Source organism: Gobio gobio (assembly GCF_949357685.1).
Source record: "Gobio gobio genome assembly, chromosome: 2".
Taxonomy (NCBI): domain Eukaryota; kingdom Metazoa; phylum Chordata; class Actinopteri; order Cypriniformes; family Gobionidae; genus Gobio; species Gobio gobio.
Genome location: NC_137098.1, coordinates 2,063,621 through 2,079,133, shown reverse-complemented (window position 1 = coordinate 2,079,133; position 15,513 = coordinate 2,063,621). Strand labels below are relative to the sequence as shown.

Genomic DNA, 15,513 nt, shown 5'->3' with positions numbered 1-15,513 from the left:
GACGCCTACTTCCATGTCTCCATCCTTCCTCGACACAGACCGTTCCTACGGTTTGCTTTCGAGGGGCGGGCATATCAGTACGCAGTTCTCCCATTCGGGCTATCTCTGTCCCCTCGCGTCTTCACGAAGATTGCCGAGGCAGCCCTTGCGCCCCTTCGGCAGCACGGGGTTCGCATCCTGAACTACCTCGACGACTGGCTCATACTAGGCCACTCTCGAGAGCAGGTGTGCGAACACAGAGATCTGGTTCTCCACCACTTAGCCCGTCTGGGCCTTCGGGTCAACTGGGAAAAGAGCAAACTTTGCCCCGTGCAGAGGATCTCTTTTCTCGGTATGGAGATCGACTCGGTCGCCATGTGCGCGCAGCTTACGAGCGAGCGCGCGCAGTTTCTGCTGACTTGCCTCCGACAAATCGAGAGCAAGAGTGCGGTTCCACTGAAACTATTTCAGAGGCTCCTGGGGCATATGGCATCTGCAGCCGCGGTAACGCCGCTCGGATTGCTTCATATGAGACCGCTTCAGCACTGGCTTCGCGATTGAGTCCCGAGATGGGCATGGCAGTCTGGCACGCTCCGGGTCCAAGTGACTCGGGCCTGCTTACAGACGCTCACCCCGTGGTCGAACGTCAGTTTTCTACGGGCCGGTGTGCCCTTAGAACGAGTTTCAAGGCATGTTGTCGTATCGACGGATGCCTCTGCCACGGGCTGGGGTGCCATGTGCAATGGACAAGCAGCCGCGGGCTCCTGGACAGGACCCCAGCGCCTCCTGCATGTCAATTGCCTCGAGTTGCTGGCAGTACGGTTCGCCCTGCACCGCTTCCGAGCGCTGCTGAAGGGTCAACATGTGCTTGTCCGGTCAGACAACACGGCCGTAGTAGCGTACATCAACCACCAGGGCGGTCTACGCTCCCGCCGTATGTCTCAACTCGCCCGCCATCTCATCCTATGGAGTCAGAAGCGCCTGAGGTCCCTTCGTGCTGTCCATATTCCGGGAGTCCTGAACCACGCAGCCGACGAGCTCTCGCGGTTTCAGCCTCTCCCGGGAGAATGGAGACTCCATCCCCAGACGGTTCAGCTGATTTGGGAACAGTTCGGCGACGCACAGGTAGATCTGTTTGCCTCCCACGACTCTTCCCACTGCAGCCTGTACTATTCCCTGACCGAGGGCACGCTCGGCACGGATGCACTGGCGCACAGCTGGCCGCGGGGCCTACGCAAATATGCGTTCCCCCCAGTGAGCCTACTCGCACAGCTCCTGTGCAAGATCAGGGAGGACAAGGAGCAGGTCCTTTTGGTCGCCCCGTACTAGCACGGCCGGACCTGGTTCCCCGAACTCATACTCCTTGCGACAGCCCCTCCCTGGCCTATTCCTCTGAAACCGGACCTCCTTACTCAGAGACGGGGCACCCTATGGCACCCGCGTCCCAACCTCTGGAGCCTCCACGTGTGGCTCCTAGACGGGACACGGCAGGTTTGAGTGGCCTACCACCTACGGTGGTCGCCACCATCACTTCCGCTAGGGCAGAGTCCACTCGGCATGCCTATGCGTTGAAGTGGAACCTCTTCGTCACCTGGTGCTCTTCCCGCCAAGAAGACCCCTGGAAATGCCCGATCGGGTCCGTGCTTGAATTTCTCCAAGAGGGGCTGGAGCAAAGGCTGTCTCCCTCCACCCTCAAGGTATATGTGGCCGCAATATCTGCCCACCACGATCTCTTGGAGAACAAGAAGGTAAGTCAGCACGACCTGGTCATCAGGTTCCTGAGGGGAGCAAGGAGACTGAATCCTCCTCGCTCTCCTCTCTTACCCTCTTGGGACCTCGCAGTAGTGTTAGCTGCTCTGCAGAGACCTCCCTTTGAGCCTTTGCGGTCGGTTGATATTAAGTTCCTGTCTATGAAGACGGCTCTGCTGACCGCATTGGCCTCCGTTAAGAGGGTCGGGGACCTGCAGGCATTTTCGGTTGACGAAGCGTGCCTGGAATTCGGGCCGGCCAACTCTCACGTGATCCTGAGACCCCGGCCTGGATATGTGCCCAAGGTTCCCACCACTCCGTTTAAGGACCAGGTGGTGAACCTGCAAGCGCTGCCTTTGGAGGAGGCAGACCCAGCCTTGGCATTGCTCTGTCCAGTACGCGCCCTCCGCGCTTACGTAGACATGACGCAGTGTTTCAGGACCTCAGACCAGCTCTTTGTCTGTTATGGTGGAGAGCGGAAGGGAAGTGCTCTCTCAAAACAAAGGCTGTCTCACTGGATAGTGGACACCATTGTTTTGGCTTACCAGCAGCAAGGTCGACCATGTCCCCTTGGTGTGAGGGCACACTCCACTAGGAGTGTGGCCTCCTCTTGGGCTTTAGCGCATGGCGCCTCGCTAGCAGACATCTGCAGAGCTGCAGGCTGGGCGACACCCAACACATTCGCCAGATTCTACAATCTCCGAGTGGAGCCAGTGTCCGACTATGTACTCGCCCCCCCGAGGGGCCGGTGATGGGCCAGGCTCAGGTGTCTTCGCTTGTTCGCCATTCCACTCCACGGACTGGACACGTGCGATATTTTCCTCAGGTGAGCTCCCCGAGAGCCCTGAGCTCCTCCAGCACTGTCGACGCCGACATCAGTTCAGTCTGCCCTTTCGAGCCCAGACCCTCATGTCCGGCCAGGTGCCCCCATGTGCATGGTTCCCCTCCGGCGACCCCCACATGTGTATTTCACCGTAAGCCTCCGCAGTGAGCGGGTTTCTTCCCTTGGCGTGTCCCCGCCACCCCTAGGGTTAAAAATCCACCTTCGGCTGATACCCTAGAGATCTTCCATATGCAGCCCCTTCCGGCTCATATGTGTCTCTTAAGTCCTCCCCACGGGTAGGCATCTTGGCATTTCCCTCACTGGGATATGCTTCCCAGTGTACCTTGGTATTCCTGTGTTAAGTGGGAGTCCTTCGTCCGTATTAGTACAGGGTACTCACACTTACGCAGGGCGCTGGAAGACAGCTGAGTGGCGGGATTATATTGGACCCCCATTCGTTAGTCACTAACGTTACGTCGTAGTGACTGAACGAAAGGGAACGTCTCGGTTACGGATGTAACCCTCGTTCCCTGAGGAGGGAACGGAGACGTAACGTCCCGTTGCCACTTCAGTTGTGCTACCTGTAACGCAGGAGTTCAGTCTTGGCTCCTCAAGCAGGTAACATAATGCGATATTGCCTCGTACTTCCTTATATACTCACGCGGTGAGGCGGAGTTACGTATGCAAATTCCGCATGCCCCATGGCATTGGCACGCCATTGGGCGTTTTCTCTAAGCTCGAAGATGATACGCTTCTAAGCGAAACCCCCATTCGTTAGTCACTAACGTTACGTCTCCGTTCCCTCCTCAGGGAACGAGGGTTACATCCGTAACCGAGACGTTTCTTGTTTTGGCTTAGTCTACCCCTGACGCTAAACCCTTATTGTAAATAAATACTTGTTATTCGATATCTCTCTGGTAGTGAGACTCTCTCCCCTATCCTGTTACGGCTAACCCGTAGCGTTCGTAACAAAAGGCAAGGATATCAGAACCAGCAATCCTTCATCAATAAATTGACATGCATGAAACCACAATCTTCAGTTTAGCACTGAATCTAAGTATCATGACAATGCATTGAAAGACGGGTACCTTGTATACAGGATGGACTGCAGAGAGCTGTCTGTACATGGCCATTTCAAAAACCTCTGATATCAGATGCGTCCTGAGAAGGTGTGTGACCAACTGGTGTACACTGAAGTCGGCAGATTTCACCCACATCTTGGCAAGCATCCAATCATATTCATTATCACTTGGGACAAAGATTGGGCTCTTTTCCCCTGGGTTTTGACTGAGCTGATTCAGATATAAAAAAGCCAAGCAGGACGTTTTTACTTCAGTGCAAAATAACTTTTATTTTTTGTTTTTTTTATATATATATGGGACAGATACCTGAATGGCAATCGGCACAATTTGGTCCAATCTGTCCTTGTACAGCAGGCAGATGGGTGCAGCCAAATAGCGCTGAGAGCTGGATGTTGGCACTCCATCCAATATTTTATAATCTGCTATGTAGATGTTTCCTGCCTGTAAACACGTGTATACAGGTGTATAGTTTAGAACAAACAGTTTGTAGGTCATTTATACAAACTAAATGATGTGAAGGATGTCACGATACAAGCAAGTCTTGGATTTGACCAACTCAAGTGATGAATGTCTTAATGTTTCTGACCTTTAATTCCTCTTGTAGTGTGACACCTGTCTTCAGAAAGCCCTTCACCATCTCATGTGTGACTGGAAAATTCTTTGGAAGATTCACACATTTCGTGATCATGACAGGATTGCAGCCATTCAGAAACTGATAGCCAAACATGTAATCCTTACTCCAGTCTTGCATCACGGTCTCTGTCCAGATTTCAAAGGGGAAAATTTTGTCAGAGTTATGTTCAGTTAGTTTGTTTCTTCATCTTCATTTTCTGTGGATATCAGCGTTACAGTTGATTTCCCAGAACAATTGTGTTTTTGGATATATATTTCTTTGTTTAAATGAAGGAACAAACAAACAAATATTCTTGACAAAGGAAGAATAAATCCAAACCTAGTAGAGTGTTCTCAATATTAAAATCTTCCAATATATTTTCAAAATCTCTCATGTCTTTCCAGGAATTAATGAAACCTTTAATTTTGTCAAGAAATGATTCCTCAATCCTGAAACAAAACGCAAAGTAAAATTATAGACATCATTTGCATGGTATTGCATTAGTTCTAAATTTCATTCTGGAAAACTGAGGAAAATTTCAGTATCACATTCCTCCAAACTTACACTTTCACGAAATTCAGTTTAAAGTCCGAAGATTTTTTTGCATCAAACTGAACTTCTCCTGGAAGTTTAATCATTTTGCCATCTATGCTCATAGGGAAGTCTGGGCCCCAATCCTTCCATCTACAACAAGAAAAATGACTTTTGTTTTGTTAAGTTAGTTTTACTTGGACTTTTAGTTTGTTTATCGTCAGTTTCCCGCTTCCTTTGTCTTAGTTTCCCGCCACTAATCTGTTTCTATGGACATTGATTCTATCATCACACCTGTTAGTCTTTTAGCTCGTTATCTTCCGTATATTTATGCTCTCTGTTTTCTGTTCCACGTTGTCCGGTATTGTTTGTGCACGGTTTGTTTAGGTTACCTCATTACCTGATTATTACATTTATTTAATAAATATTGTGTTATTTTGGTCCTGTTTGGCGTTTCTTCATCATCTTCTTTTTTTTACTATGTGAACACACACACACACACAAAATCATGGACATAATTCGAAAAGGTAAAATGGTCTTGAATAATCACGGTCAAAAATCAGCAATGAATGGAAATGAATGGGAAACTGATTGCATCTAGTAGAAATGTTTGGTATTATGCCCAAAGTAAGAGAGCTTATTAATAAAGCTAATTTTTTGAGAGATCAACTTCAAATTTGGAACACAACTTGTTTAGATGTATGGCTTTGACTTTCTCCCATTCTTAGAGTAAAACATGTTTTGGAAGACATTTATTTCATAAAAAAATATTTTTGTGCATTATTTCATAACAATAAACTTAAACTTCTATAACTTTTAAGTTCACTTTTTTTCTTTTTGTTCACTTCACCAATACTCTACCATGTATATTCTTTAAAATGGGACCAAACTGAAGTCTGTTGGTAAAGCTTTCAAGATGTATGACAGTTCAAGTTAAAAATTAGGGGAGAGGTGTCTAAGTCGTAACATCTAGATACTGGGGTGCCTCAGGGCTGGGGCTGCTTCTCTTCTCCATCTACATGTCATCACTTGGATTTGTCATTCAGAAACATGTTTTTTTTCTTTCACTGCTACACTGATGACACACAACTCTACCTGTCATTCCATTCCATTCCATTTGCCTTATACAACATCAGGAGGATCAGGCCCTTCCAATCAAAGCTACACGACTCCTTGTCCAAGCTCTTTTTCTATCCAGACTGGACTATTGTAATGCTCTCTTGGCAGGCCTTCCAGCATCACTGTCAAACCTCTGCAACTGACCTAGATGCTGCAGCAAGAGTGGTGTTTATCGAGCCGAAGAGAGCGCGCGTCACACTGCTCCTCATAAAATTGCACTGGTTGCCAATTTTAGCTTGCATCAAATTCAAGCCACTGATGTTTGCCTACAGAACAACCACTGGCTCTACACCCCTATACCTAAACTCATTGCTTCAGACCTACGTGCCCTCCAAAAGCTTGAGTTCTGCAGGTGAACAGAGCCTTTTGGTGCTATCATCCCAAAGAGGCACACAATCATTTTCACAGATCTTAAGCTGGATTGTTCCTGCTGGTGGAATGACCTGCCTAACTCAACCTGAGCTGCCGAGTCTTTAGCCATTTCCATTGTCAAACCATTTTCATCAACGTCAATTAATACTAACACTTTTCTATATATCAATTTTATTTAAAACTTCCTACATGTACTGTGCTAGATTAACTGGGACTAGTCACAAACTCGCACATTGTTGCCCTATTGTTGGTTTGATTGTTTCTATTGCTTTCCTCATTTATAAGTCACTTTGGATAAAAGCGTCACCTAAATGAGTAAATGTAAATGTACATTTTCAGGTCTAGCTCAAAATGAACAAATGGATTAAAACTACTGCAAAAATATTATTTAGTACCATAAAATCACACATAAAATAGTATTACATAAAAAAAATACATATATTACATAAAAAAACTGTACAGTACATTCATTTAATTGACATAAAATAGAAAATCTTTTTAGAAAATCAAAAAAATTTTGATTGCCATGCAACGAGCACCAGAGGATTAATTGCCTATTTGATTTTATGGCCAATTTTGATTCTGTTGTGTTGTTAACTTACCCAACTTGTTAAATAACCCAAATAATTACTTAAGTAAATGTAAGAATGCATTCCGTAAAAAAGAAATAGTCAAGTAGCATGTTACTCGTTACTTACTTTAGGATCTGATTAAAATCATTCAGTGGAGATTGCTGTAATAAACTCTTTTAATATAGGGTGGAAGAATCCAATGCCCAGCCTTGGGATTTGCTTTGAAGATTTTTTTTCTGAATGTTCAGCCATACTTAACAAGCATTCGGCGGCAGAGCCACACTCCAACATCCATACCTTTTTCTGCTCTCCCTCTCTACTCACATCATTCCTTAGTTACCAATCCTACTCAATTACAATTATGATGAAACTGATGTGATGAAAACAATTCAATTAAATCATTACCAAGAATCAAATGTCAAAAATGTTTAAATTTCAAGATACAAGTACATAAACGGCCAATCAAAATCATATTTACGAGAAGGAACTCACTACTTCAGACTTACATGGCCCCTCACCTTTTACACACTTTTTCGCTGCTACGGACATATGTATTTGAGAATATAATGTATATGTGTTAATATATTTACAATATTATTGTGTCAAGCACACTGAACTGTATCTAGGGAGGAATAAGGGGAAAAAAAACTGTAAAAAAATTATATTGCTGAAGACTGTAATTATTTCTTCAAACCTGAATATTTTCTGTCTAGATTTCAGTTCTTCTTGTCTTTGCTTTTTAAGCAATTCCGGTTCATCATGAGGCAATCGAGCTAAATGGACACACAAAGAAATACATAGCACACATTTCGCCCATAGAAAGGACAGCATTTAAGTCATGATTCAATAACAACTGAACAACTGAATTTTAACATAAAAAAAAAACATTATAATAAGAATAAAAATAATAATAATAATAATGCTTCTTTTAAAACTGGATAAAGAACAAAGTGAGTCTGCATGTACCAGTGCCTTCTCGGATAATCACTTCCTTTTCGTCTTCTATCCAGCGATGACAGGGGAACTCAAAGCATTTTCCAGAGGGTGCTTTCACTTTGATATGCTTACAAAACCTCTGAAAATTGACAAAGTGTTTCTCCTTTTCAAGTTTCACCTGGACAATGTCTCCAAGGTCCTTCTTTACACGGATGTTGAAGGAGATCTCCTTTAACGACAACTTTTATTAGACACATAATATGGGGGGAAAAACAAACTAACAAACCAACAAACAAACAAAAACATCTCTCCACAGGCTTTGGTGAGGAGGGATTATCCTAATTGTGCCACCCTCAGGATGCACAGGTTTTATTTTTATCTCGCCAGATTGTTTTTATTTCTCTACATTTGTGTATCCTAACTTTTATCAGAAAATGGTTAATAAAAAAACTAAATTAAATATAGTTGCAAGAAGCGAAGATGGGCCCAAGAACGATGGTGCCATCGCCACCTGGTGGCTCAAGATAAACAATGCATGATGGGCGCTTGAGTTTAAGTGTGTAAATATAAGTGAACTATTTCAGAGCATATTGTTAATGCAACACTTCCTGCTGCCAGCTTTTTGCGCTATGACCATGACTCAAAATAGCCAACTCCAATTTGATCTAAATAAGACTATGCATATAGAAGATACAAGACTCTACTGGGTTCCTTTTTTGTCATTAATTTATTCCTTCACCAAAGCAAAACTATTCCATATATCAAAAATCCTTTGGCAATTTAGAGCATAAACTTGGCATAATGGTGAGAATTCCACGAATCCCCTTGGAGGAGTTTTAACCTCTTAACAAGCGCCCCATTTTTGAGAATTCTTTGAAAAGATATACCCAAATGAAAATGTCTGCAGCTCTTAAACCCTATGGTCTATATTCATAAACCTGGTCTTATTTTAAACTAGACACTTGAAATATTGCTACCCAAGAGTCATAATAACTCAAAGTAATATGGGAACAGAGTAATATACATGTAAATATACATGTAAGTGACTCACGTTTTTTTTTTTTTTTTTTCACTTAGGGAAAAAAAATATTATAATTTAATGTTAAGAGCCTGAAAATAACTTAAATATAAAACTGAATGTCTAATCATGTCATGATTCAAATATGAGGATGATTCTCTCAGTAATGTGGCTTCTGTGAGCTTTTATGTCAAGAAAAGTCTAGGCGTCATTTCAAAAAGGCCATTTATTTCAGAACATTTGCTATTGTAAAGAGTAGTTTTTCATTCAAATAAATCTGCAATAAACTGCAATAAACTACTAATTATAATGGATAAACAGTTACTGAAAAACTAAAGCAACTATTTACAGAGATTACAAAGTGTAAAAAGCTAATTTAGCTGATAATAAGTGTCAGTAAGAGTCTGCGCGCTCCACTGCAGTTGCGCCATGGAGAACGCGCAGCCAGTGCACAAACAGTATTCACCAAAGCCTACTTACGTAAACTGCGCAAGATAATGCCTTTTGATTGGTTACTAAGTCCATCAATCAAACCTTTGTTGGAAAGGCATTGGCTGGGCACCGAGTGCCTTTATCCAACGAAAACCATGGGCGCAATGATTGACAGCTCACCAAGCCTGTAAGGCACTTCCTCTATATGATGCATCCCAGAAGAGACTCTGATTGAAGGAGAGAGACGAGGGTTGAACCATTTCACGTGGGAGAAACTATTCTAGCAGGGGGAGTTTGCCAGACACGGATTAGAATCGATATTTCATTGAAAATGGACATGATTGATTACGCTAACTCAAAACTCTCTTGCAAACAACGGAGGATTTTTAGTTTTTTCCCTATTTTTTCGTTGTTTTGGATTAAAAAGTGGGATGCATTTTGAAGAGTGGACTCTTACACAGAGATGTATGCGGGTGTTTATTGGATTCGTCCGATCTGATCTGAACGACAGGAGATGAAAGATGAGTATCGCTAATATTTTGCTAATGTTTACATGGACGGTCCTTTAGCGTTTCATTTAACCCTTTCCTCTCTGGTGTATTTATTGCAAAAACAAGTTCAGAACATGAATCTTGAGTGTTTTAGCTTTCAAATGATGCATAGTTTGTGATAGTTGATTGAATATTTTGTATAAAACAAAAGTAAATAAAAGTACACACCCCCCCACTTCCGTCAACCCCCCCGCCCACGATCCGATGCGGGTTAAGAAGTTAAAAGTTCAGAGCTTGCAATTATCCAAAATTCCACATTAAATAAAAAAGGGCTGACTTCCTGTTGGGCAAAGCTAATAACTGTAAATATGAAAGTTGTCCAGCTTGATGAGAACAATGTATGTACCAAGTTTCGTGACTGTAGGTAAAACTGACCACACTTTTTTAGTCAAAAGGGGGCGCTACATAACCTTTTGCCTACACCTAACGACCAACAACTCTGATGTGTGTGCAAAATTTAATGACATTTGAAATATTCTAAGAACTTAAAAAACACCTGAATATGCAAAGAAAAGGGCATTAACGTTTGATGCATCACCATGGCAACACTATTTAAGATATCAATAATTGTCACTCTTGACATTATTCTGACCAAGTTTGAAGCGATTTAGGTGAGTATAAGAGGATTATTTAAACGTCTTTGTTAGTGACACACTTCCTGTTGCCAGTTGGTGGCACCCTAATAATACCCCTAAGGAAAACAAGCACTTAAATATATCTGCAAGCAATAATTAAGGGCCCAAGCACAAGAGAGGCAAAATGAGGAGATAAAAAAGTATGGCAGGGAGCATCAGACCAATTGAAAATATAAGTAATAAAGATATCCAAGAGAGCGTGCTTGGTGGTGTACGACGTTATGCCTTGTCACCCTCAGGTCTCTCTCCCCTCGCCAGCGGGCAGCAGTGGCTGTGTTCAGGACACACTCAAGAGGCCTCTGCACACCCTTCCTGCTGCCCAGTGGATGCAGGTAAGTGTTTCTATGCTGTCTGAGTCGGGTCCCTTTATTCTGCCTCGCTGCCCCACTGCTGCCCCACAGATGCTGTCCGTCTGTGGTCCTGCTTGCTCAGTCGCTAGGAGCCTGTCTCACTGAATCATTCAAACTATCAGACTCTGCTATGCGATTCAGTTTGCCCGGTGTTCCCCAAGCCCGGTGCCCCCCAAGTTCAGGGGCATCCACTTCATCTCCATGCTGAAAGGAGGGTGCTCCTGTCTTACGGGCGGAGATCGCAGTCTTGCTGGTGAAGGACGCAATAGAGCCAGTCCCTCCAGTTGATATGAAGACAGGCTTCCACAGCCCGAACTTCATTGTATCCAAGAAAGGCAGTGAGTTACGACCAATCTTGGACCAGCAAGTCCTGAATCGGTCCCTACACAGGCTGCCGGTCAAGATGCTAACGCAAAAATGCATCTTCAGGTGCATCCATCCCCAAGATTGGTTTGCAGCGATCAACCTGAAGGACGCGTACTTTCATCTCTCGATTCTCCCTCGACAGACCATTCCTACGCTTTGCGTTCGAGGGACGGGCATATCAGTAGAGAGTCTTACCGTTCGGGCTGTCCTTGTCACCCCGTGTCTTCACGAAGATCAAGGAGGCAGCCATTGCTCCCATGAGAGATCGTGGTGTTCACATTCTCAATTGCCTCGACGACTGGCTCATACTGGCCCAGTTGAGAGAGCAGTTGTGCGAACACAGGGACATGGTGCTCAGTCACCTCAGCCAGTGGGGACTTCGGGTCAATTGGGAAAAAAGCAAACTCGCCCCTAATAGCAGAGGACTGTGTCCAGTCTGTGTTGAACTGCTTGACATTTTTTCAGAGGTTCCTGTGGCATATGGCAGTGACGCCGCTCGGATTGCTTCATATGAGCACAGCAAGCGCTCCTGGGAAAGTGGAGACTCAACTGAGACTATGGCAGAGTGGAGAGTCCAGCTGATTTGGAGGCGCTTCGGGAATGCACAGGTAGACCTGTTTGCCGCCCCGGTCACATTGCTGTCACATTGCCAGCTGTTCTATTCCCTGCCTGAGGGGACCCTCAATACGGATGCACTGGCACACTACGCAGGTATGCGTTTCCCCCAGTGAGCCTTCTCGCAGAGACACTGTGCAATGTCAGGGAGGATGAGGAGCAGGTCTTGTTAGTTGCGCCTTATTGGCCCAACTGGACCTGGTTCCCAGAGATAGTGCTCCTCGCGACAGAACCTCCCTGGCCCATTGCTCTGAGGAACGACCTGCTTTCTCAGAGACGGGGCACCCTACCTGCATCCAGAACTCTGGAAACTCCATGTCAAGTCAAGGTGACCTACCGCAGTCGGTGGTAAACACCAACACTTCAGCTAGAGCCTCCTCTACGAGGTGCCTTTATGCTTTCAAGTGGAACCTGTTCATTGAATGGTGCTCCTCTCCTTCCTGCAAGATGGTGCTCTCCTTCCTCCCTCCACCCTCAAAGTGTATGTTGCCGCTGTCGCTGCACATCAGGATGCAGTTAATGGTAAATCTTTGGGGAAACACTTTGGGGATCTGATTGTCAGGAGAGCTCAAATGTGGGCTGCTCAAAAATGTCAATGAGAGCTACGGCAAGCGCAATCCAGTGAAGGCTGTAAAGAGTGCAGCGCATATCTGTGAAGGAAAGCTGTGAGGGTGCGGATGACGCAGCACAACGTCTCCATTAATTCACGCATGTTCATTTTAAAGCACTGAATCGCTATCGAATCGCGATTCATTCGATTCTTAGCATTTTAAACCGATTATTGACCGAGATCGACGATTCACGTTTAAAAAATACATGTTTCGAGATCTATGCATTTGCATCGTCATGATTTGTAATTGATGCATCGAGAAAACGAGTGAATCGTTACACCCCTAGTATTTACACAAAACGTACTTATGTTACTCTTACTTAAATATTTTATGTGTACTTTGTGTAAGAACACGACATCCTCAATAAAGCGTCTCCGGCGTGATGAGTCCGATCTTTAGAATACTTTGATCTAATAATTGCCTTATCTACACGTCATCCTCAATAAACCGTCTCCAGCGTGATGACTCCAATCGGCGTGATGACTCCGATCTTTTGAATATTCTGATCTAATATGACCTCTGACCTGTAAAGTTGCCAGAATAATAATCATATGCTATATATTCATTAACATATCTCAGGTTTTCTTTCGAAGATGACCGAAAGTCTTAAATGGTTTGGAACAACTTAAGGGTGAGTAATGACAGAATTTATTTATTTTTTGGGGGGAGAGCTATTTAATAGAAACTTAGAGTTATGTTTTTAATTTTACCCAGCTTCTTCGAGTTTGCACAGCGTGTGACTTTTGGAACCTTATTATTTTGTAACTACAGGTAAGATTTGTATTTAATTAACATTACTTGTCTGAGGCAGTCATATTTTTTGACACAAAGTGTAACAGTATGTTTTTTTCAGTGCAGCTACATTCAATTTGACCAATTAGAGCCAAGCTTTTCAAATTTAAATCGAAGTAGACACAAAGAGATGAAGATACTGCCCGCAGAAGTTACTGGTAAGTTTTAGTTGGTGTTTACATAAATAAATAGCTCACTTCTTATTTTCTTCCTAGGTGGATAGGGCTGCTATGCATTTGCTAATATAGCTATACACCGCTGTAATATGATACTGACACAGCTAGATATCTAGCAACTTCAGCACTGGGTATATAGTCAAAGTCCTTTTCTAAAGACTTTGATAAATCTGCTTAAAATCTATGTGGTGACATTTGTCTGGGTTAAAATAACTATAAACCATTGTCCAATGCATCGGCAGAAAACATAAGGTACAGTACTGTGTCTTCGGCCAATGGAGCATTCGATCACAGAGCGAGTACTTGGTATCTGTTGTCATTATACTGTCTATGTTGTAAAGCCATGTAGACAGAGTGCGCATCATTGATCTTCGAGCACGAAAATGTTTTCTTAAAACATTTTAAAATTTAAACCGGAATTATCATGCGGCAAGCAATCCTCGCTGTGGTTAAAACATGCCACAGGAAAAGTTTTCAAAAGCAGCACATCCACTATAAATATTTAAATTCATATACATTTTTTTGTAACTTCTGGATAATGATTTCATGAAATTTCAGTGCTCAACTCCATTAACGAGAGTGGCATATTTAATCTAAATGTGTATATCAGATGTAAAACAGGGTTTAAATCATTCTGTTTACGTCATTAGTTGAAGCTCCCTCCAGTAAAAGAGTGCGTATGCACAGTCTAGAGTATCCGTGTACACACATTCCAGTGCCTTTTTTTTTGGGCGTGCAACGTTTATACATCAGGCCCCTGATGTTTTATCAAGCTATTATTATTTTTACGCTGATTATATATATAATATTATACTGAAAATAAATAAATAAATAAATAAAATAATCAAGTCGTTAAAGTTCTTACCCTTTCCAAAGCATCAAAAGTTTTGTTCACCAGAGTTCTTTCACTGCTCTTATTCTCTGAGTCCATCAGCGTCAGGTAAATGCTGTTTGTTTTCTCAGCAATCTTATGTCTACCAGTCGATACAAACACCTTGTAGGTCGGCATTGTGACTGCATCAAAGATGCACAATTTCTGAATCCTAACTTTATTCTCAAGCAACTTTATATGAAGTTCACTTCCGGCTCTACTCTCCACCTCCTTTGACATTATGTGTTGTCTACCAATCAAAAATGTCATGTGCACACCTGCATATGTGATCTTTATCAAGTTTCTGATCTTATAGAATATATATATATATATATATATATATATATATATATATATATATATATATATATATATATATATATATATATATATACAGAGAGTATACATGTATAGAGGTATTATTCAGTAATCAGTAATACGTAATTTAATTACATTTTCAGAATAACATGCATAACACTGTATATGACACAATGATGCACTTACAAATCATTAACTAAAATGTGAATAAACAGTGTCCCATCAGAAACAAACCCTGTAGTCTGGGGGACCAAAAGGAGCTATGACTAAACAAATTAACTATAATAATCAGAAAATGGTTTAGATCAAATTAAATGTATTAGTAGTAGTTCTCAGTCTGTTTTCCACATTTGATTAGACGGATGAATGGCTAAATGAAATAGCTGGAGGTAGCAGATTATATATGTTTAAATTATGACAGCATTAAATCACATATTTAATTCAAATTCAGAGTACCTCTTTTTTCTTACAGCGCCTGGTTGATTGAGTTTACCCCTAAATGTTAAGTGATGCATTAACTATCAAACAAACATGTAGTTAAGGCTGCTGTTATTAATTCATGAATCCGTATGACTCCTGTTGTAGTTAAGGATTAAGGAAGTAGGAGCTAATTTTGTTCCCCCAAAAGGCATACCTAGAACGAAAATAATTTCCAGTTCCTGCTGTGCAAACACGTCAGAAAGTCTCCTAAGAGCACTGAAACTTCTTCCAGACTCAGCTGATGATGACTTAAAGCAGCCTGACAAGGGTTTCAACTTGATCAAACAGGTCTCTCTCTTCAACAAGACCAAGCCATGTTGTGTTTTCATGTTTTTACACAGACATGATGTTTATACTGTGCAAACTGTATAATCCATCCCCTTACACTACACATCACACTAAACTTTCTGCATTTTTACATTTTGTGATTTATTTTCCTCATGGGGACCAAAAAAATGTCAAGATATTGCCATCTTTGTGGTGACATTGTCTCCATACTGTAGGGTTTCACAAACTCTTTCA

At 42.7% G+C, this 15,513-nt stretch overlaps 1 protein-coding gene across 1 annotated transcript in view; it reads right to left on the bottom strand.

Annotated features, from left to right (window-relative positions):
- LOC307142357 (polyunsaturated fatty acid 5-lipoxygenase-like) overlaps positions 1–14,360 on the bottom strand; it is a 29,222-nt gene extending 14,862 nt beyond the window's left edge. Inside the window, exons 1-8 of the mRNA XM_079843114.1 lie at positions 14,188–14,360; positions 7,807–8,005; positions 7,535–7,613; positions 4,811–4,930; positions 4,586–4,695; positions 4,220–4,392; positions 3,940–4,074; positions 3,640–3,843 (exon numbers count right to left, since the gene is read on the bottom strand). Coding sequence (XP_079699240.1) covers positions 3,640–3,843; positions 3,940–4,074; positions 4,220–4,392; positions 4,586–4,695; positions 4,811–4,930; positions 7,535–7,613; positions 7,807–8,005; positions 14,188–14,331 — 1,164 coding nt within the window. The 5' untranslated portion in view covers positions 14,332–14,360. The remainder of the gene's footprint in view (positions 1–3,639; positions 3,844–3,939; positions 4,075–4,219; positions 4,393–4,585; positions 4,696–4,810; positions 4,931–7,534; positions 7,614–7,806; positions 8,006–14,187) is intronic.
- Between the last annotated feature and the right edge of the window lie 1,153 nt (positions 14,361–15,513).